Genomic DNA, 21,326 nt, shown 5'->3' with positions numbered 1-21,326 from the left:
CTGAACAACAGTAAGTCTTTATTAGACCAGAGCCTGGCAGTATAGTTACTACAGAGGGAGTGTTGGCTTCTTTTAAGAATTTGTTGATATCAGTAATAATGATAAGTGCCCTAGAATTCTCAGCATAGATAATGGGGGAGGAGGAGACTGAAGAGAGAAGCTTCTGAACAGAAAGAGCCTTGTCTATCAGTTCAGTTCATTTCAGTTGCTCAGTCGTGTCTGACTCTTTGTGACCCCATGAATGGTAGCACGCCAGGCCTCCCTGTCCATCACCAGCTCCCGGAGATTACTCAGTCTCATGTCCATTGAGTTGGTGATGCCATCCAACCATCTCATCCTCTGTCGTCCCCTTCTCCTCTCGCTTTCAATCTTTCCTAGCATCAGGGTCTTTTCAAATGAGTCAGCTCTTCTTATCAGGTGGCCAAAGTATTAGAGTTTCAGCTTCAGCATCAGTCCTTCCAATGAACACCCAGGACTGATCTCCTTTAGAATGGAGTGGTTGGATCTCCTTGCAGTCCAAGGGACTCTCAAGAGTCTTCTCCAACACAACAGATCAAAAGCATCAATTCTTCAGCACTTATCTTTCTTTATAGTCCAACTCTCACATAGCCTTGTCTATATGTGGGCTCTTATGTTGGGAGTGCAGTCATCCCTGGACCCCAATATTCCCCTCAGTTTGGGCACATTTTCCTCTTTCTCCCCAGCTGTGTGGTGGTGATTTTGAACCCCAAGGAGAACAAGCAGCAGCACATTCTTAATACTGCCAGGTAAGCTGGGGCCTGGGCAAGGAGTAAGGGTGGGATCAAGGTCCTGACACATCTCTCCTTCCCCACACTGCCTGGAGGTGCTTGTGGGTGACTCATTCATTCACTCGCTCGGTTCAGGTTCAGTTTGCTCTGTGCTAGGCACTGGTCCAGGTGTTGGGAACACAGCCATGAATAAAGGAGATAAGAAGCTGCTCTTTATAGAGCTGACAGCTTGTGGGGGAGACAGACTAAACTAGTTTGCAAGTTACTAGCCAACCATCAGACCTTGACTGTGGCTATGGAGGAAATGAGGATGTGTTTGGGCAGATTGGCAGGCAGAGGACCCTTATCCGAGTCTTATCAGAGGCCTCCTGGGGCTGAGACCAGGAGAAAGTGAGGGGGTGACCCATGTGAAGGTATGGGGAGAGCATTGTAGGCAGAGGGGACAGCAAGAGCAAAGTCATTTTTGAATCTCCGGTTGAGTAGTTAAGAATCTTAAGTTGTTTGAGGAGTTCCATGGTTGAGGCTGGAGCCCCAGAAGTCAGATCACCTTGGGGAGTGGTTGGCTATCATGCTGATTGCAAAGAGAAGCCACTAGAGGGCGTTTGCAGGCTGAGGCTATGCTTAGCCACCCGAGCCCTCTAGCATGCTCTACTTCCCTTCCCCACTTTCCTTTTTCCCACAAAATGTACTCCTTTTTGATATACTTTCTAATTCCCTCAATGATGATATTTACTGTCTTTCTCTACAAGATGAGCTGTCTGGGGGCAGGGACTTTCTTTTAGTTAATTTCTTTGTCCCTATACCCTAGGTCAGTGTCTAGGACATTGACAGCACTTCTTGTTTCCTGAATGAACGAATGTAATTTGGGTTTTAGAAAGATCCCTCCAGCTGCCAGTTTATTGGGGAAGACTCTTGGCCCCAAGTTGGTACCTGGGGTCTGCCTGGTGGCCCACTGATCACTGTGTCATCCTTGGGCGTTGGTCCCCACTGAGTTGTGACCTTAGGAAGGCACTCCACTGCAACTTTTTTTTTGGCTTGTGGGATCTTAGTTCCCCTACCAGGAATCGAACCTGAGACCTTGGCAGTGAGAGCTCAGAGTCCTAACCACAGGACCACCAGTCCTTCCCCTCACTGAAACTTTTTATTCTACAAATACTGCACAAATAGCTCAAGTTTTGTTCCTTTGGCTCAGCTCTCCAGGTGGACAGAGAAGATGTGGGTTTTCTTCTTCCTTTACAATCCGTAAGGCAGAGTCCCTGAGATATGGTTTGGCAGATACAGATTCTGTCTTGGAAGGGGCTTCTTGGACCCTTGACTCTGACTGTGGTTCTGTCACTGGTGATGAGGGCAGAGGTGGGTCCCCATCCAAGCATGTTTATTCACTTTGTGATCTCAAATGAAATACTTCTTGAATGTTTGTCTCAAATATTGGACTTACTCGACAACCTTCAAAGTTTTCTACACAAAAATCCAGATGCCCTCTCATTTTGGAAAAGTGAGAGGTTCACATCTCTGGGGCCCATATTCTCCATGGCAGGAATGGACTGGAGGTTGGTGGCATTTGTCAGAATCTCCATTGGCCAATTCTTATCCTCCCGGTTGCCTTCCTGATGCCCACAGGTGGTAGAATAGGTCACCTTGATCTGAAGCACATAGCTGAGAAGAGTCTACTCTCAGTCACTGGTGGGTCTGTCTAAGGAGGCGGTGTGGCCAGGGTGGAGGTTTCCATCCTGGCTGCATTTCAGAGTCACCTGATCCCAGGCTTCACCCTCAGAGAAGGCAGAATCAGTATGGAGTAAGGCGTAAGCACTGGCAATTTTTAAACTTTTTACGTTGAAATAATTTCAGACTACAAGAATAGTACACAGAGCACCTGTACACCTTTCACCCATATTTTCCAAATGCTAACATTTTAACAACATTTGCTTTATCATTCTCTGTCTCTGGGAATTTTTTGCTGGTCAAGTGGTTAGGATTCCGCCCTTTCACTGCTGAGGACCCCGGTTCAATCCCTGGTCGGGGAACTACGATCCCACAGGCTGTGCAGTATCCACTCCATCAGGGCTTGAGGTTTGGGGGAGGAAAGGGCCTTTGCCTTTACAAAACCTCATTTCTCTGTGCACTGCCCCTGCTTCTCCTGGCTGCAGGAAGTGCTGGGAATGCACCGGGTGCTGTGCTGGGCCAGCTTACAGCACTGGCTCCGGGGAACTGTGGTCATTCACCTCTCCTGGCCTCTTGGGAGCGAGGAGTGGAGCGAGGATTGCACCGAGTGCTGTGAGCACAGCCAGGCTGGGGTCTGGCTGCCCACCCTCAGTGGAACCAGTGATCAACCCCTTTCCTTGTCCCCAGGAAGTCTCTGAGCGCTCTGGCCTTCTCCCCTGATGGAAAGTACATAGTGACGGGGGAGGTGAGTGGTGATCATGGTGGAGTGGGTGGGGAGGGGTCTTGGGGCCATTCTTCTGGCCCTAGCAGACCTGAGGAATCCCTGGAATAGCTCCTTCCTGGACCAGATGCGGCAAGGGACGGTGGGGGATGGCTTTCGGGCACACCCTGGGGCAGTACCAGCTTCAGCCCTGACAGCCCCTCCAGCCTCACCCGGTGCAGAACCCAGCTGCAGGAAATGGTACCATCTTCCCCAGAATGGGCACAGGCCTGCTGTACGTATCTGGGACGTGGAAGAGAAGAGTCAGGTGGCGGAAATGCTGGGCCACAAGTACGGCGTGGCCTGCGTGGCCTTCTCCCCCAACATGAAGCACATTGTGTCCATGGGCTACCAGCACGACATGGTGCTCAACGTCTGGGACTGGAAGGTAAGAGCTGGTGGGTGGGTGGCAGACAGCTGGCTGCCAGAACACCCTGAGTCTCAGGCATGGGGAGAACTAAATGAGAGAACTTGGTAAAGCGTTTATCCAGCGCACTTTTTGTTTGTCTAATGATTTTTACTTTCGGCTGGGTCTTTGTTGTGCAGGCTCTTCCCTAGTTGCAGCGCTTGCGCTTCTCCTTGCGGTGGTTCCTCTTGTTGCAGAGCACGGGGTTCTAGGGTGTGCGGGCTTTAGTAGTTGTGGATCATGACTCTAGAGCACAGGCCCAATAGTTGGGGCGCATGGGCTTAGTTGCTCCGCGGCATGTGGGATCTTCCCGGACCAGGGATTGAACCCGTGTCTCCTGCATTGGCAGGCGGATTCTTTGCCACTGACCCACCAGGGAAGCCCTATCCAGCAAATATTTCTTGAGCACCTGCTGCATGCCAATCCCTATTCCAGGCATTTGTTGTAGGGCGTGTGACAAGCTCTCAGCTAGTGGAACGTATCATTCTTTTTATACTGACCAGCTGTGACCTTGAGCAAGTGACCTAACCTCTCTGTGAGTCTGTTTCCTCATCTGTAAAATGGATGTAATAGTATCAACTTTGTTGAGTTGGGAGAACTCTGGTCTATGCATTGGAAGGCTGGGTTTGGGAACAGCTGGGGGAGGATTTAGAGTTGGCAGAAGCGGGTATCAGTCCTGGCTCTGTTCATCACCTGCTGTGTGACCTTGAGCATGCGACAGTCCTCCCTGAGCATGACGGGGTAGGGGAGAAGCACCTCCCTCATGGGACTGTTGAGGGGTTTCCTGAGCTGCCCTGTGAATGGCTCCGCGGGGCCCAGAGTGGAAGCCCAGTCTCCAGCAACATGGGTTGCACTGTCCTTTGCTTCTAGCTGTGGCCGTCTTCAACACCACGTGTGGGCTGCAGGGCTTGGACTCCTGAGGAGAGTTCTGGAACTTCCTCTCATGTGGAGGCCCTTCCAGGCCTCAGTCTCCTCTGTGTTGGGAATGATAAAAGGGTCACATGTAGGTTTCCCCAAAAAGAAGGGCCTGAGGAAGACACCCTTGGAGCAGGCGAGAGCAGGGAGACGCAGGGCTGAGAGAAGAGGCTCAAAGAGTCTGGTGAGGTGGGTGCTGGGGTGACCTTCTCTGCCCTGATTCTTCCAGAAAGACATCCTGGTGGCCTCCAACAAGGTATCGTGCCGGGTCATTGCCCTCTCCTTCTCAGAGGACAGCAGCTATTTTGTCACTGTTGGGAACCGGCACGTGAGGTTCTGGTTCTTGGAAGTGTCCACCGAAGCAAAGGTGAGTTTCCATCCCCACCCCTCAGCCAGGCCTAGGGGAGAACCGTCAAGGGTAGTAGGGACTCCTGGTTCTACTATGATTCGGGGGCAGTGGCTGTAAAGCCTCTCAGTGGGGCGGCCTGCTGTTTCTTGGGACTGCTCTCTAGGTGCTGACTGACTGCCAGACCTGCTGGGAAACCTCTTCTTCCCAGCTGGGCCCTAGGGCAGCCCTCGTTCCAGGCCTGCGGCCTCCAACCACTCTGCCTGGAGGCATGCGTGTTCTGTTCTTCCTTCTCTGCTTGGAGGTGTTTCTGCTAGTTCTCCCATTTAGCTGTGTCCTGTCCACTGGTCAGGAGAGCCTGTCGTGACCTGGCTGGGGACTAGGCTGTCTGTTCGCGGTCTCACTGTGCCCCACTCTCCCTCCAGGTGACGGGCACGGTGCCCCTGGTGGGGCGCTCAGGCATCCTGGGTGAGCTGCATGACAACGTCTTCTGTGGTGTGGCTTGTGGCCGGGGCCAGATGGCAGGCAGTACCTTCTGTGTGTCCTACTCGGGCCTCCTCTGCCAGTTCAACGAGAAGAGGGTGCTGGAGAAGTGGATCAACCTGAAGGTACCCCAACCCCTCTTTCTGCTGTCGGTGCAGGAAACACTCTTCCCATGACATGTGTCTCCAGAGACACAGCAGTGCCCCTGCATCATAGCTGGTCACGCCAGCTCAGGGTCTAATTTATGGTTTTGCTTATTTGATTCTGGGAGAGGCTCTCTGAGCCTCGGTTTTCTCATCTGTAAAATGGGACTGCTGCTGTCTGCTTCACCAAGTTGATAGGGGTGTCCTGTGGGATGGTGTATGTAAGGCACTTAGGACATTGCCTGGCCCCTGTAACGGGTCAGGGGTACAATTGTTTCCCCATCACTGTGTGATCCAGTTCACATTTGTTTTCTTTACTGGGCATTCTTGGCTGGGGGGAGGACTACTTTTTTTCCCTTGTTTAATTTAAGGTATCATGGACTTAATAATTTTTATGTTGTTTTTACAATCAAAGGCTATATAAAATACAAAAAAATTTAGTATGCATGTATATGTATGGCTGAGTCCCTCTGCTGTTCACCTGAAACTATCACAACATTGTTAATTGGCTATACCCCAATACAGAATTAAAAGTTTAAGAAAAATACATAAAATTTTAATCCAAAAAATGATGTATCAGTGAATTGCAGAACCACTTTTCTTCAGGATCTGAGGGTCTGAGTCCAAGCTGTCTTTCCGTCCTGGGATTGGGTACCCGTTTGGCTGTTAGCAGAAGCATCAAAAGTGTTCCTGCTTGTCCTATCCCTGCTGTTGCGATTCTCCCCCAGACCTCAGCTTCAGGGTTAACGGCCTGGCAAGAGGCATGTAGAGAATTCTGAGCCTTTTCTGTCTTTCCTAGTTGGTTAAACATCATTTTTTTTGTTTGTTTTGTTTTGATTTTTAATTTTTACAATGTTGTGTGGTTGCTACCATACAACCTCACGAATCAGCCATAATTATACATACATCCCTCCCTCTTGAGCCTCCCTCCCCACCCCCTCCCACCCCTCTAGATCATCACAGAGCACCAGACTGGGCTCCCTGTGGTATGCAGCCTTTCCAGCTATCCCCTTTACACCAGATAGTGCATATATGTTGGTGCTACTTTCTCCATCCGTCTCTCCCTCCCTTACTTTTGTGCCCACAAGTCCATTCTCTATAATCTCCAATCCTGCCCTGCCAATAGTTTCATCAATACCATTTTTCTAGATTCCATGTATATATGCGTTAATATGCAGTATGTATTTTTCTCTTTCTGGCTTACTTCACTCTGTATAACAGGCTCTAGCTTCATCCACCTCACTAGAACTGACTCAAATGTGTTCTTTTTTATAGCTAAGTAATAGTCTATTGTATACATGTACCACATCTTTGTCCATCCATCTGTCGATGGACATCTAGGTTACTTCCATGTCCTGGTTATTGTAAACAGTGCTGCAGTGAGCATTATTTATTTTTCTCATTTGAATCCTCCTGCTAGAACTACTGAAGCTTTTAAGCAAGTCAGAAGTTTTGATAGATAGATGCTTAGTCCCTGAGCAGTGGTCTTAGATGACTCAGAAACTGAGTCTCTCTAGATTTGGCATAACTACTCTAAGCTATATCTAGAAGTTTGGCATGTCCTACCCCTTTATGTGCATGCCCTGGTTGAATAGATAGTCCTTCCTAAAAGACAGTAACTTTTTTCTGTGCTGCTTTGAAGTATATACTCTCTATGAAGTTATTTTTAAGCAATATGGAATCAAATTTAAGCTTAAAATTCAACACTTCTAGTGCAGGTAACCTCGGAGTTCTCAATCCGCTAAGGAGATATTTTCCATACACAGCTGAGTTCCTCTATAGCAATGACAACTCTGCCCCAATTTATGCCTTTGTGTGCCTGCTGCCACCTTTTCTTCCACAGTGACTGTACCTTGTGTCTTGATTTCAAAAATCTTAAAATCTGCAAAAAATGGGTTTCTTTTTAAAAAAAAATATTTTTTATTTTGTGTTGGGGTATAGCTGATTAACAATGTCATGATAGTTTCAGGTGGACAGCAAAGGAATTCAGCCACTCATATTCATGTATCCATTCTCCCCCAAACTCCCCTCCCATTCAGGCTGCCACATAACATCAAGCAGAGTTCCCTGTACTGTAGTAGGTCCTTGATGGTTATGCATTTTAAATATAGCAGTGTGGACCTATCCATCGCAAATTCCCTATCTCTTCCACCTAACCTGCCTCCTGGCAACCATAAGTTCATTTTCTAAGTCTATGAGTCTCTTTTTGTTGTGTAAGTTCAAAATATGGGCTTCTTAAATCCAAAAACTATAAAGCTTTTCTGGAGGCCCAAGGCTGACCTGATCTGGGCCACATGAAGCACCAAGTCCACTTGGGTCCCCTTTGCCCCCACAGGTCTCCCTGTCTTCCTGCCTCTGTGTCAGCCAGGAGCTCATCTTCTGTGGCTGCACTGACGGGATAGTCCGCATCTTTCAAGCCCACAGCCTACAGTACCTCACCAACCTGCCCAAGCCGCACTACCTGGGGGTGGATGTGGCCCAGGGCCTGGAGCCCAGGTACTGCCCGGCACGGGGAGGGAGAGGGGCCCACCTAGAGTCTGTCTGCCAGTATCTACCCATGCTTCCTGATCCGTCTGCTTACTGGCAGCCCTGGGCTGGGAGCAGGATACAGACCCTAAGGAGGCAGCAAAATCTCGTGATATCTGTAGTTTAATGCATACATGCTCAGTCACTCAGTTGTGTCCAGCTCTTTGCGACTCTATGGACTGTAGCCCACCAGGCTCCTCTGTCCATGGAATTCTCCAAGCAAGAATATTGGAGTGGCTTGCTATGCCCTCTCCCAAGAGATCTTCCCTACCCAGGGATTGAACCTGAGTGTCTTATGTCTCCTGCATTGGCAAGCGAGTTTTTTACCACTAGCACCTGGGAAGCCCCAAGGTGCTGGATGATGGATGAGTACATAAACATTTGAAAAATTAAAAAAGATCGTTTCAGATAGTCATAAATGCTTTGCTGAAATAAAGCAGGGACTCCAGGAGAGGGTCTTGGGATGGGTCTGTGTTGATTGGGTGGCTGGGGGAGGCCTCCTGGTGAGATGAAGCCAGCTGTGTGGAGAACTGGGTCCTGAGAGCGAATGCAAAGGCCTTAAGGGGACAGCACACTGGGCTCAGTGTGTCATGGGGACAGCAGGAGGCCATGTCACTGGAGCCTGGTGTACCGGGTGGGGGAAGGATGACAAGTGAGAGCATTGATGGAAGCTGCTGGAAGGGCTTGGAGCCTATCCTGAAGTCAGTGGGCAACCACTGGGACCTTAGGCATTGGTGTTACTTGGTGAGGCCTTGAGTAGTAGATCCTCTGGCTGCCATGTTGAGAGAGTGGAGGGGCTGAGCTGTGGTATATCTTCCTGCTTTGTTGTCAGTCTGTGGGGGTGCTGGGTGCCTGGGACTACCTCCTGGGTAAGCGTTTGGAGAGGGTGCCCAGATGCCGCAAAGGAAGGAGAAGATGGATGACAGTGCGTTGTAGTGGTCAGCTCTGCTACTTTCCGCTGTGAGCTCTGTGGCCTCAGGCAGGTCACTGTACGTATAATATAGTACCTACCTTTCCTGGAGGTTGTGGGAACTCAACACAGCTAGAACGCTCAGCTCAGCACCCTGGAGGGCTCAGTAAACTGTAGCTGTGGTAGGAAGGCCCCAGGCCAGGACTGGTACAGGGAATTTTGATCATGTGTTGAGGCCAAGAGAGAAGGCCATGATCCTGTGCTCAGAGAGGATGGATTTTGTGCCTTGTAAAATGAGGGGAGAGAAATGTTGACAGAAGTTGAAAACTCAAACACTCTGAGGGGCCAGGCAGAAGCTTCCAGTTTACAGCCTGTGTATTAGAAGCAAAGCAAAGGAAGAAGATGGAGGAGTGAGCAGTAAAGTCGGAGTGGGAGAGCTGGGTTACCACAGAGATCATCTGAGATGGCACTGCCAGGCAGGAGGCTGCTCGGGTGTCACCAGAGGCAGCTGTCACTACTCAGTGACATTGGTGGTGACTGATGACTCACGTGGCCCTGTCAGCTTCCTCTTCCACAGGAAGGCAGAGGCCACCTACCCGGATACAGTGGCGCTGACCTTTGACCCCATGCACCAGTGGCTGTCCTGCGTGTACAAGGACCACAGCATCTACATCTGGGATGTCAGAGACATCAACCAAGTAGGCAAGGTGTGGTCGGAGCTCTTCCACAGCTCCTACGTCTGGAACGTGGAGGTGAGCCCCTCTCTCCCTCCCCCTCCCCCTGCTCAGCCCCAGCTTGGGGGCTCAGCTGAGAAAGCTTCTGGAGAGTTTGGGAAGCCCGTTCAACCATACCTGCCAAAGATACTCCTGGACCCCTACTATGTGCCAGGTGCTGTTCTGGGTGCTGGGGACATGTCTGAGCAGGAAGCTGACATGAGTCCGCATCTGGAGCTCACATCCAGGTGCTAGGGTACACCTATGAACAAATCAATCTAGAACATGCTGAGTACAATACCTCTCTGAAGAAAAAGCCACCTAGCAGGGAATGGGATCAAAGGTGCTATTTTAGAAAGGAGAGTGGTCAGGGAAAGCCTCTCTGAGGGTGTGACCTTCTTCTAGTGAGGGACCTGCAGAAAGAGAGGGGTGAGGCTAGCCACCACTGGGGGTATGGCAGGCTCAAAGACCCCACAGCAGGAGGATGTGTACCTCAGGGAGCTTTCTGTCAAGGGCATTTGTGTACTTTATTGGGGTTTTTTTTTGGTTTTTATTATTTTATTTTTGGCTGTGATGGATCTTTGTTGCTTCGTGGACTTTTCCCTAGTCACAGAGAACAGGGGCTACTCTCTAGCTGCAGTCTGCGGGCTTCTCCTATTGCGGAGCATGGGCTCTGGGGCTTCCGTAGTTGCAGTTTGCAGGCTCTAGAGCACAGGCTCAATAGTTGTGGCGCGTGGGCTCAGTTGCTCCATGGTATGTGGGATTTTCCCAGACCAGGGATCGAACCTGAGTCTCCTGCATGGGCAGGCAGATTCTTTACCACTGAGCCACCAGGGAAGCTTGCTTTTTTGTTGTTTTTTAAGTATTAAAGAAGTCTTTATTTTTTGAGAATGAATCTGTGGGACTTTTTCATTCTCTGAAGGTATTTGAAGTACTTCTTGCTGATAAAGCAACTCTTACAGAAAGAATTGTATCCAATTTTTTTTTTTCTGAAAATGTTTGTGCTAGATAAATGATGTTTTCAGTGGCCCAATTCAAGACTGTGAGAAATAACTTCATTCTTTCGAATAGGCATTATCCAGCTCTTTGCTTGAATGTATCTGCCTTCATGGAACTGAGATTTCTGTTCCTTGTACTTTTCTCACTTAACAAGAATATTTTTTAAAAATAATTTTCAAAATTTATGTATAAAAACATTCTTCTTGGGAAAAAACATGAAATATTACAGATAAAGCTAAAGTCTGTTTTGATCTTTTAATAACTTTTTACTCAAAGTCTATTTTATCTAACATTTCAATAGACATGCAAAGCTCCCTTTTAGTTACTATTCGTATGGAGTATCTTTTTCTCTACCTTCACTTTCAACTTGTATGTATCTTTGAATATAAAGTCAGTCTCTCTCTTTTTTTGGCCACACCACATGGCATGCAGGATCTTAGTTTCCCAACCAAGGATCAAACCCACGGCCCCCTGCCAGTGGAAGCACAGTCTTATCCATTGGACCTCCAGGGAAGTCCCAACTGAATCGCTTGTGGACAACATATAGTTGGATCTTTTAATCTTTCTGCTATTTATTTCCCTTTGATTGGATGGTTTAACTCATTTACATTTAAAGTAATTCTTCGTAAAGTAGGTCTTACTCTTACTATGCCACATAAGAGAACTTACGTTGTTGTTCAGTCACCAAGAGATGTCTGACTCTTTGTGACCCCATGAACTGTAGCACACCAAGCTCCTCTGTCCTCCACTATCTCCCAGAATTCGTTCAAATTCATGTTCATTGAGTTGGTGGTGATGCTATCCAGGATTTACTCTTGCTATCTTTGATGTTTCTTAATTCTTTTATCACTACCTTTTGTGTTTAATTGATTTTTTTGTATTGTTCCATTTTGATTTGCTTCTCATTTCTTTTTTTGTATATTTTAAAGTTACCTTCTTACTAGAAGATTATAAGTAAATCTTATATTTTTAACAAACTAGTTTGAAATAATAGCCATTTAGGTTCAATAGTATACAAACACTCTGCTCTTTATGTAGTTCTGTCCCCCCCCCATGTTGTTATTGTCACAAATTATTCAATATTTTCATCATTGTATTTTCATCAACACTGATTTTATTTTGTTATTTATTTGTCTGTTTATTTTTGGTTGCACTGGATCTTCGTTGCTCCCTGCAGGCTTTCTCTAGTTGTGGCACGAGGGCTTCGCTTGTTGCAGAGCGTGAGCTCTGGGCCCTCAGGCTCAGTAGTTGCAGCTCTCAGGCTCTAGAGCAGACTCAGTAGCTGTGGCACATGGGCTTAGTTGCCACAAGGCACGTGGAACCTTCCCAGACCAGGGATCAAACCTGTATCCCCTGCATTGCCTGGCAGATTCTTAACCACCGGACCACCAGGGTAGCCCTGCAATTTACTTTTTTTCGCAAAAATCCAATAGTAGTTCACAGTGTTGTCATCAAAGTGCTTGTCCTGAAACACCCTTTGCCTTATTCTCTGGGGACTGTAGGTGTATCCTGAGTTTGAAGATCAGAGAGCTTGTCTACCATCAGGATCTTTTCTGACTTGTTCCTCAGACAATACCATCCGCTTCTGGAACATGGACAGCAACCCTGACTCTCACTGGCAGAAGAACATCTTCAGTAATGTGAGTGGCTTCATTGTGATCTGTCTGTTAGGAGGAACAAAGGCATCAGTTCAGTTCAGTCGCTCAGTCATGTCCGACTCTGCGACCCCGTGAATTGTAGCACGCCAGGCCTCCCTGTCGAGGGCAGGAAAGAGTTTTACGGAACCTGGCTGTTCGACTTCACTAGGGGCAGGAACCAGGAACCAAGGCAGGTCACTTTCTGTATCCTCTCAGTTTTCTTTCTCTCCCTCTCTAATGGTCTTTCCTCTTTGCTTTCCTTTGAGTCATCTCCTACTCTCCTAAGTGTATGTGAACACAGCTACTCCAGGCAATCCAATATACTCAACAAAGAAGAAATTGTTCCCCAAGTCTTGGGCTAGAAACCCCCTGGGGAGCACGTGATGGGCCAAACCAGGCAGAGGTGTCCCCTGTCTAGCAATGACTGGGGTCAGCGATGGGGTGCTGGCATGATGAGAGGCTGGGGAGAAAACACTTTGCTGGAGAAATGTTGGGTGTCGCCAGGTCAGTGAGAGAGCTTCTCCAGGGAGCGAGGGCCCAAATCATGCACTCACTGACTCTGCAGATACTACCAGGGTCAGTGCTAGGTGCTGTGTTGCATGCTGGGGACACATCAGTGACTAAGACACATTCTTCTCTTGTAGCACCTCCAGTCTAGTGGAGGAGGCAGACAACGAGAGTAACTACACACACTATGATACAATTCCAAGCATAATAAGTACCATGAAAGAAAGTTCTGAGGCATGAGTAGGTCACATGAATATTCATCTGATTCTGTCTGTGGCACTAGGGGCAGCCTCTAGAGGAAGAGATAACTTAGATGGGAGGATTGGGCAGTGTAAAGAGGGGAAGGGAGAGTGTTCTACACCAAGGGACAAAGGCCTTGAGATAGGCAAGAGCTTGGTGAGTTGGAAAACCCAAAAGAGGTCCAGTAACACTGGACCAAAAAAGGGCCTTAATGCCGGATATGTAAAGCAAGTGCTCCTTTCCTACTACCCTCACTAGCACCTCTTCTCCCCCAACCATCTTCTCTTCTGCACCTGTGATGTATGTGTTGTATTTGGTTATACACAATAGAAAAAGCCCAAACAAGAGGTAAATGTTTGATTTTCTGGCTCATAAAAATAGCCTAGTGGTAACAAGTCCAGGCTGTTTTGGCAGCTTTAGGAAGCACTTAGAGACCTAAGAACCATCCATTTTGAAGGAGTGGCCCTTATCCTCATGACCCAAGATGGCTACTGGAGCACCAGTCATCACATCCAAGTTCCAGGGAGCTGGACAGTGGGAAGGAAGAAGAGTTTTCACTTGCTTTACATCTCATTGACCAGAATTTATTCGCACAACTTTATCTAGATGCAAAGGAGTCTGGGAGGCATAGTAATTATTCTGAGTGATGAAGCTTCCAAGTCAGAATCAGCGTTCTCTTGCTAATCAAGATTGGGAGGCTGGCTGTAAGGAGACACAATGGCAGCAGTGCTTCAGAGCTACTTACAGCACTGACCTCAGCCTTTTCCTCTCTGCAGACCCTGCTGAAGGTTGTGTATGTGGAGAACGACATCCAGCACCTGCAGGACATGTCACACTTCCCAGACCGGGGGAGCGAGAATGCGATGCCCGTGGACGTGAAAGCTGGTGTTCGAGTCATGCAGGTCAGTCCTGATGGCCAACACTTGGCTTCAGGCGACCGAAGTGGAAATCTGAGGCAAGTGGGCCCTGGCGGTGTCTAGCGCACACCTCCCAGCTTGGGCTCGGGTGCTCAGGGCAGTGAGGGGGAGCCCTGGCCTTGGCACCTCCAGCTGCCCGTTGGGAATGAGGGAGTGTGGGTAGCAGCCTGGTAGCCAGCCCGCCCTGGGAACATAAATTGAGAAGGGGCTTTCAGAAGGGCTGGCTCCCAGTATATCAGAGTAGCTACCTAGGGACTGGGCCTTGTGAACTTTGCCTGCCAAGTGGACAGGCACACTTGCATGACTCCAGAGCAGGGTGACACCTTCTTGGCCCCATGGTACCACTGCTGAACCCTCAGAGAAGGTGCCAGCTAGAGCTGGGGGTGCTAGGAGAGGGGTTGGAGGATGGGACATCTGAGGGCTCCGGCTGTTTACCACCCTGCAGAGGTTTTGCAAGATGTGACAGGCCTGATAGGTGCTGCCAGAATATGAGCCCTGTCACAGGGATCAGGTGTAACAGGAAAGGGTACAGCAGTGACAGCCTGGGTGCTGGGTCTCTGGCAGGATGGGAGGGACCAGGGGTGCTGGAGACCGTGCACCCCATGAAGGGGCAGCCGCCACGCAGCACCAGCAGACAGGCTCCACGTTGTCACATATTCCGTCATTCAAGAACGACAGAAAAAAACTTCCTGTGCAGATTTTTTCCTGTGAAATTCTATGGTTTTTAAATGTTAGCAGCTGTTTCGATGTCAGTCGCTGATGAGGCAAACCCAGCAAGTCAGGGGGCTGCTCCGGTTGACAGCATCCTGGTGTGAACGGTGGAAAACAGTAAAGAGAGAGCTAGGCATCACGGTCTTCTCCCAGGCCGGCCGCCGGCCTGAGCACCATAGGTACAGACTGATTTAACCCTCTCAGCGACCCTCTGGTGTCAGTGCTGTCATTTGCACCGCTTCCAGATGGAAAGAAGGGCCGAGTGGCCAGGCTGCGATCACATGGGTAGAGAACGGAGGAGCTGGGATGACCATTTCTTATTTTAGTCCCGGATGACCTGTTGTCTGATTTCATTTGGCAAGAATATGAAGAAAGTCTGGATCTGAGACCCTTTAAGAATGTATGGATGTGAGAGTTGGACTGTGAAGAAGGCTGAGCGCCGAAGAATTGATGCATTTGAACTGTGGTGTTGGAGAAGACTCAGAGGCCCTTGGACTGCAAGGAGATCCAACCAGTCCATTCTGAAGATCAGCCCTGGGATTTCTTTGGAAGGAATGATGCTAAAGCTGAAACTCCAGTACTTTGGCCACCTCACGCAAAGAGTTGACTCATTGGAAAAGACTCCGATGCTGGGAGGGATTGGGGGCAGGAGGAGAAGGGGACAACAGAGGATGAGATGGCTGGATGGCATCACTTACTCGATGGACGTCAGTCTGAGTGAACCCTGGGAGATGGTGATGGACAGGGAGGCCTGGCGTGCTGCGATTCATGGGGTCGCAAAGAGTCGGACACGACTCAGCGACTGAACTGAAGAATGAGAGGGAGTTCCCTGGCAGTCCAGTGGTTAGGACCTGGCTTTCACTGCCAAGGGCCTGTGTTCAATCCCTGGTCAGGGAACTAAGACCCTGCAAGCCCTGGGGTGTGGCCAAAAAAGTTAGAATCAAATGGTCCCACCTGGGGAACTTCTCTGGTGGGCCAGTGGCTAAGACTCTGCTCTTCCAGTACAGGGGGACTTGGGTTTAGTCCCTAGTCAGAGAACTAGATCCCATAAGTAAGACCAGGCACACCCAAATAAATAAATATATATATTTTACATGTTCCCACCTGAGACCTCCATGGCAGTCCAATGGTTTGGACTCCACGCTTTCGCTGCCAAAGGCCCAGGTTTGATCCCTAGTCAGGTAACTAAGATTCCACAAGCCACACAGCGTGGCCAAAAACCAAAAGCAAAACAAGCAACAAAAATGTTCCCACCCATAGGGCCTATCTTTGAGTATGACCTCTGACCCCTGCCCCACCCCCAGTGACCACCTCTGAGAATAGCCCTCCCCTAACCCTTGTTCCCCCAGGGACCATCCTAGATGCTAACCCACGGAACCACAAGGGGCGGGGTGCCTGCTGAGGTGCTCCCAGGCTTGGGAGCTTTCTGGGTGCTGAGAATGGTCAGGCACCTGTAGACTAGTTGGCTAGGGCAGGGTATTCTCTATGTCCCCCACCTGGCTGCTCTGACCTTCTCTAGTAGCAGAGCACCTCGGGCTGAGGGCCAGGGGCAGTGGACAGGGTACAGCAGGCAGTGTGTGTCTCCCAGGATCCACGAGCTGCCCTTCATGGACGAGCTGGTCAAGGTGGAGGCCCACGATGCTGAGGTGCTGTGCCTGGAGTACTCGAAGCCGGAGACAGGTGAGCCTGTGGTGGGGGCACGAACTGCCTGGCAGAGCCACCGGGAGGGGCGGTTGGTGTCTGGTGGGACTGTGATTGACAGCTAGGGCTCCTGCATTTAATAAGAGTTCCTGTTCCCAGGCCCTGGGACCAGGGTGGCTGGGACTCCTGAAAGTAAGACCCAGCAGGCAGAACTTGACCTGCTTACCCTAGTCCCCAGCATCCCAAACAGTGCTCAGGCTAAAGAGGTCAAGGTTAATGAGTAAATGGATGGATGAGCTCCTTCTCTGCTGGAAAAGATAGATCAGTTGTCAAACATGTTCTTTTGAAAAAGTTTGATGCTTATACAAAATTTACAAGAATATTATCATGAACACCTGTAGATTCTTCACAACTCCCCAGGTTTTTTCTTTAAATCCTATCTGACCCTGTGAATACACATATGACATTATCTGCTTCCCCTCTCTCCTTTTCTCTCGATTTGTGCATGTGTGTGTATATACACATTCATGATAAAATAATGCCATGTATATAATTTTTTCTTTTTTTAAAAAAAGTAATTTTATTGATTTATTTTTGGTTGTGCTGGGTCTTCATTGCTGCTTGAGCTTTTCTCTAGTTTTGGCGAAGGGGGCTGCTCTCTCCTCGTGGTGCATGGGCTTCTCGTTGCAGTGGCTTCCCTTGTTTCAGAGTACGGGCTCTCGGGTGTGTGGACTTCAGTAGCTGCCACACGTGGGCTCAGTAGTCGCGGCTCCCAAGCTCTGGAGCAAGGGCACAGTAGTTGCGGTGCACGGGGTTAGTTGCTCCATAGCACGCAGGATCTCCTCAGACCAAGGATGGGACCCATGTCTCTTGTATCGGCAGGCAGGTTCTTTACCACTGAGCCACCAGGGAAGCCCTGTTTTTTTTTCTTTTGCTAAACCACTTGGTGAAGGCGAAGGTAAAGTTGCTCAGTCATGTCCGACTCTGTGACCCCGTGGACTGTAGCCCACCAGGCTCCTCCATCCATGGAATTTTCTAGGCAAGACCACTTGAGAGGAAGTTAAAACTACTTGAGAGGAGGGCATGCTGTCCTTTCACTCTTAAATGCTTCTGTGAGCATTTCCTAGCAATGGGAACATCTACTTACCTCACCACAGTGCACTTGCCCAATGCACATCTTACCAAATCTGTCATCCCTCTTGGGCTTTTTTTTTCTTTAGCTGTGCTGGGTCTTTGCTGCAGCGCACTGGTTTCTCTAGTTGCTTCTCTAGGTGCAGCACTCAAGGCATGTGGGATCTTAGCTCCTTGACCCTTGTTCCCTGCATTGGAATCGAACCCTTGTTCCCTGCATTGGAAGGCAGATTCTTGACCACTGACTCACCAGAGCAGTCCGTATCTTGAGCTTATTCCCGTTGTGCCAGTTTTCCCAGTGTTGTCTTTTGCAGTGCCTTTGTCTTTCCAGTCCAGGTTCACCCTTTAGTTGTCATGGCTCTTTTGTCACCTTTGATCTGGTCCTGACTTGAGGCTTATTTCCACAGCCTCATTTAGTTTGTCTTTATGACTTTCTTTCTTCAGAATACAGACCAATCATCTTATAGAATTTCCTTCCATTTGGATTTGTTTGTTTTCTTCATGTTTTGATTCTGATGATACCTTTTTGGCAGGAATGTAATGTTGATGAGGTTATGTACTGATGAGGTTAATATTCTTTCCCATGCTCTTCTTCTCTCCTTCCTTCTCCCATATCTATTCTGCCAAATTCCCTCTGCATTTCGTTTCATCCAGTACACCTCCCCTGAGCTCCCTTCCACCTCAGATCACGTGTTAGGCCTTAGACCTAGCAGGTGCCCAGGGTAGGCACCATTTGAGGGGGCCAGCACGAAGGGCCAGTGTCTGAAGGCAGGGTGGCAGCAGATGGTCAGTAGGGCCTATGTGAGGCTCACAAAGCCAGAGTGCACAGAGTGAGGGGGTGGGTGGAGTTTTGGAGAGGTTGAGAAGTTGGCAGGGCCTCCCATGGCTGCCAGTAGCTGGACTGGGTAGGAAGGTGTGCTGGGCTTTGCTGAAGTGTCTGATATGGATACAGGTGGATGAGTGTCCATGTGTCCATCAGGATTCATCCTGCACGACCTGATGGTGAGGAATGTAGAATGCCAGGGTCTGGGGCAAGTTGGCTGCAGTTAGGAAACCAGAGATCCCCTTCCTCAAGGCCAGGAAAGCTTGGTCACGCTGCTGTCTGAGAGGCCAAGCCATCCAGTGGTCCCCAGAGAACCCAGGACCTCCCTCTCACCCACAGGGCTGACTTTGCTGGCCTCGGCCAGTCGGGACCGACTGATCCACGTGCTGAACGTGGAGAAGAACTACAACCTGGAGCAGACCTTGGATGACCACTCCTCATCCATCACGGCCATCAAGTTCGCTGGTAAGCCCCTGCCTTCTACATCCTGTGCCTCCTTCAGTGGGCTCCTTTGGCTGCACATAACAGCAGAGCCCCCTTCAGCTTAGAGGAAAAAGCGAGCAGCAACATCGGATTCAAGCCCGGCTGGGTCCGAAGGTTGAATGTTTTTTTTATTTTATCATTTATTTAGTTGGCTGTGCTGGGTCTTAGTTGTGGTACTCAGGATCTTCCATCTTTGTTGCAGCGTGCAGGATCTTTACTTGTGGCATGAGAACTCTTAGTGGGCTCTAGTTCCCAGACCAGGGATTGAACCTGGGCCCCTTGTATTGGGAGCACAGAGTCTTAACCACTGGACCACCAGGGAAGTCCCCCAAAGGTTGAATTTTTTTAAGTTATCCAGACTGTCTCCCTCTGTCGGCTGTGCCTCTCTTGGGTGGGCAGGGTCTCAGTCGTTCCTATGCTGCTGGAAAGACACTTCCCCTCTTCCTACCACTTTGGCAGAAATTGAGAGCTGACTTTCCTGGTGCTGACTTGAGGCGCCACCCCTTTCCAGGACAGTTATCGGTGCCAGAGCTTTGGAGTATCCTCTTAGGCTGGGTCTGACTCCTGTTTCTCCAGCTCCCACCCGCCTCCACCTCTGATCCAGGAGAACTGACATTAGGCGAGTGCCCCAAAAGGAAGTCAGAATGCCAGTCCAGGATGGGATGGGTGCTGGGGACTTTGGCAGAAAAATGGGTGACAGCGACAGTTACTGGAGGCTAATTCTGTGCTGGCTGATGACCCTTGTGCTGTCCCAGCGGTTACCCCACTTGACAGCCAGAGTCACACAGCCAGCATTTCGCAGAAGGCTGTCTTCCTTCAAAGCCCTCACTCAAACAGGCAATTGAAGGGATCCCTCCAAGACTGGAAAGATTCAGTTTGGAGATCCCTGGCCCTAAGGGATTCCAAGAGGAGGGGAAGCAGGCCCTTGTAGGAGTTTAAATGATCAGAACCCAAGAACATATTCAAAACTATATTCAAGAAGAATCCATTTATGGAGAGAATACATCCCTGTGCTCCATGTTCTTGACTAGGAAGAGTTTTGTACATATAATCTTGTGGCTGAGAATGTGTCCCTTGGTCTTCCCCACTTTCTGCCCTGTTTCTGTCTAAGGTGGGTGGGACCTGAGCAAAAACAGGCTAACAGTGTTTGCTGTGTTGTGATGTGTGTGTGTGGGTGTGTGTGTGTGTGTATGTACAGTCGCTCAGTCATGTCCAGCTCTTTGCGACCCCATGGACTATAACCTGCCAGGCTCCTCTGTCCCTGGAATTTTCCAGGCAAGTATAATGGAGTGGGTTGCCATTTCCTATTCCAGGGAATCTTCCTGACCCGGGGATCAAACCTGCATCTCTTTGTAAGGACTTAACAAATGCTGATCAGCTCAACTTTCTCAGATAGCCTTAAAAAAACTGTTTAGACCATCCCATTCCACAGGGGAGACGTAGGTAGAATAGATCAGTAAATCTTGTGCTGTGCCCAGCAGTGACCTTAGCTTTAATGAATGGTCTAAATCCAAGAGAGGTGACAACTGGCCAAGAGGGTGACCCACGAGTCGGTCCTTCTGACAGTGTGGACCTCTGTTAAAGCCCCAGGCGGTGTGAGAGGATGGGCATCCTAAACTCAGCTCCTGTGAGCCCCACTGTAGCTGAGCTGGCTCACCTGGGCATTGTGCTCGAAACATTGATGATTTGTATTAACTGGGCACCAGCCAACCGGAAACTGTCTGAAGCTACCCAGCTAAAGAATGTCAGTCTTTGAACTCTCTTCTTTGAATCATATATTCCAAAAAGTGAACAGAAAATCTGTGAATAGTTTATAGCATAATACAATGAATATCCACATCAAAGTTCACGGTCGGTAGGCCTGAACTAGACACACCCCTTGTTTTTAGCTAGAGACTGTTCTGATTGATCCTGGTCCTAATCTTGCTAAACACGTAGAATCTCCACCCCAGGTTAGGAAGCAAAACATTACCAGTAACTTCCAGGCCCTCTCTGGGTCCCTCCCACACACACGGCTCTCTCCCTTCTAAGACCATGACTCCCACTTGAGTAACAGTTTAGCTTTAATGTCAGGCCTGGGAGCTTGCAAATGTCCTCTCACAAAGGAGCAGCATCCATTGTACCAAGGCTCTACATGTTTTATATTCGTTCTGTCTTTTCATCATCACCACAACTCTGTGAGGTAGTTGTGCTCTGATTATTCCTCTTCTATAAAGAGAGAAGCCTAAAAGCAAGAACATCGATAGTACCTACCAGGTGGCAGCCACTGTCCCAGGGGCTTCAATGCCACTCCACGGGGCAGTGGCTGACACAGGCTCATTGAACAGACAGGAAGCTGAGACTTGGAAGAGAAAGCTTGGCTTCCGAGCACAGTGTTTAATAACCAGAGGATGCCTGGATCAGCCCTGGCCTGGTCCTGACTCTCTGCACCCTGGGACAAGGACTGTGTAACTCTGAGCCCCTAGTTCATTCACATTTGCAAAAATGTGGCTGGTGACAGTCAGGAGGGGGAGGCTTAAGTGGCATAGGGCTTGGCCTGGGATCTATGTGGATTTTTTTCTTTTTTGGCTGTGCCACACGGCTTGTGAGATCTTAGTTCCCTGACCAGGGACTGAACCCAAGTC

General features: G+C 49.2%; 1 protein-coding gene across 1 annotated transcript in view; it reads left to right on the top strand.

The window, feature by feature from the left end:
* The window catches only part of WDR62 (WD repeat domain 62), a 51,104-nt gene that overhangs the window by 12,067 nt on the left and 17,711 nt on the right, over positions 1-21,326 (top strand). The window contains exons 3-13 of the mRNA XM_040253113.1: positions 705-767; positions 3,099-3,156; positions 3,389-3,559; positions 4,722-4,859; positions 5,264-5,446; positions 7,800-7,960; positions 9,463-9,652; positions 12,115-12,252; positions 13,773-13,951; positions 16,213-16,304; positions 18,559-18,684. Coding sequence (XP_040109047.1) covers positions 705-767; positions 3,099-3,156; positions 3,389-3,559; positions 4,722-4,859; positions 5,264-5,446; positions 7,800-7,960; positions 9,463-9,652; positions 12,115-12,252; positions 13,773-13,951; positions 16,213-16,304; positions 18,559-18,684 — 1,499 coding nt within the window. The remainder of the gene's footprint in view (positions 1-704; positions 768-3,098; positions 3,157-3,388; positions 3,560-4,721; positions 4,860-5,263; positions 5,447-7,799; positions 7,961-9,462; positions 9,653-12,114; positions 12,253-13,772; positions 13,952-16,212; positions 16,305-18,558; positions 18,685-21,326) is intronic.

Source organism: Oryx dammah, unplaced genomic scaffold, assembly GCF_014754425.2.
Source record: "Oryx dammah isolate SB20612 unplaced genomic scaffold, SCBI_Odam_1.1 HiC_scaffold_13, whole genome shotgun sequence".
Classification (NCBI taxonomy): domain Eukaryota; kingdom Metazoa; phylum Chordata; class Mammalia; order Artiodactyla; family Bovidae; genus Oryx; species Oryx dammah.
Note: the sequence above shows the minus strand (reverse complement) of the source record. Positions and strands in the feature narration are given on the sequence as shown.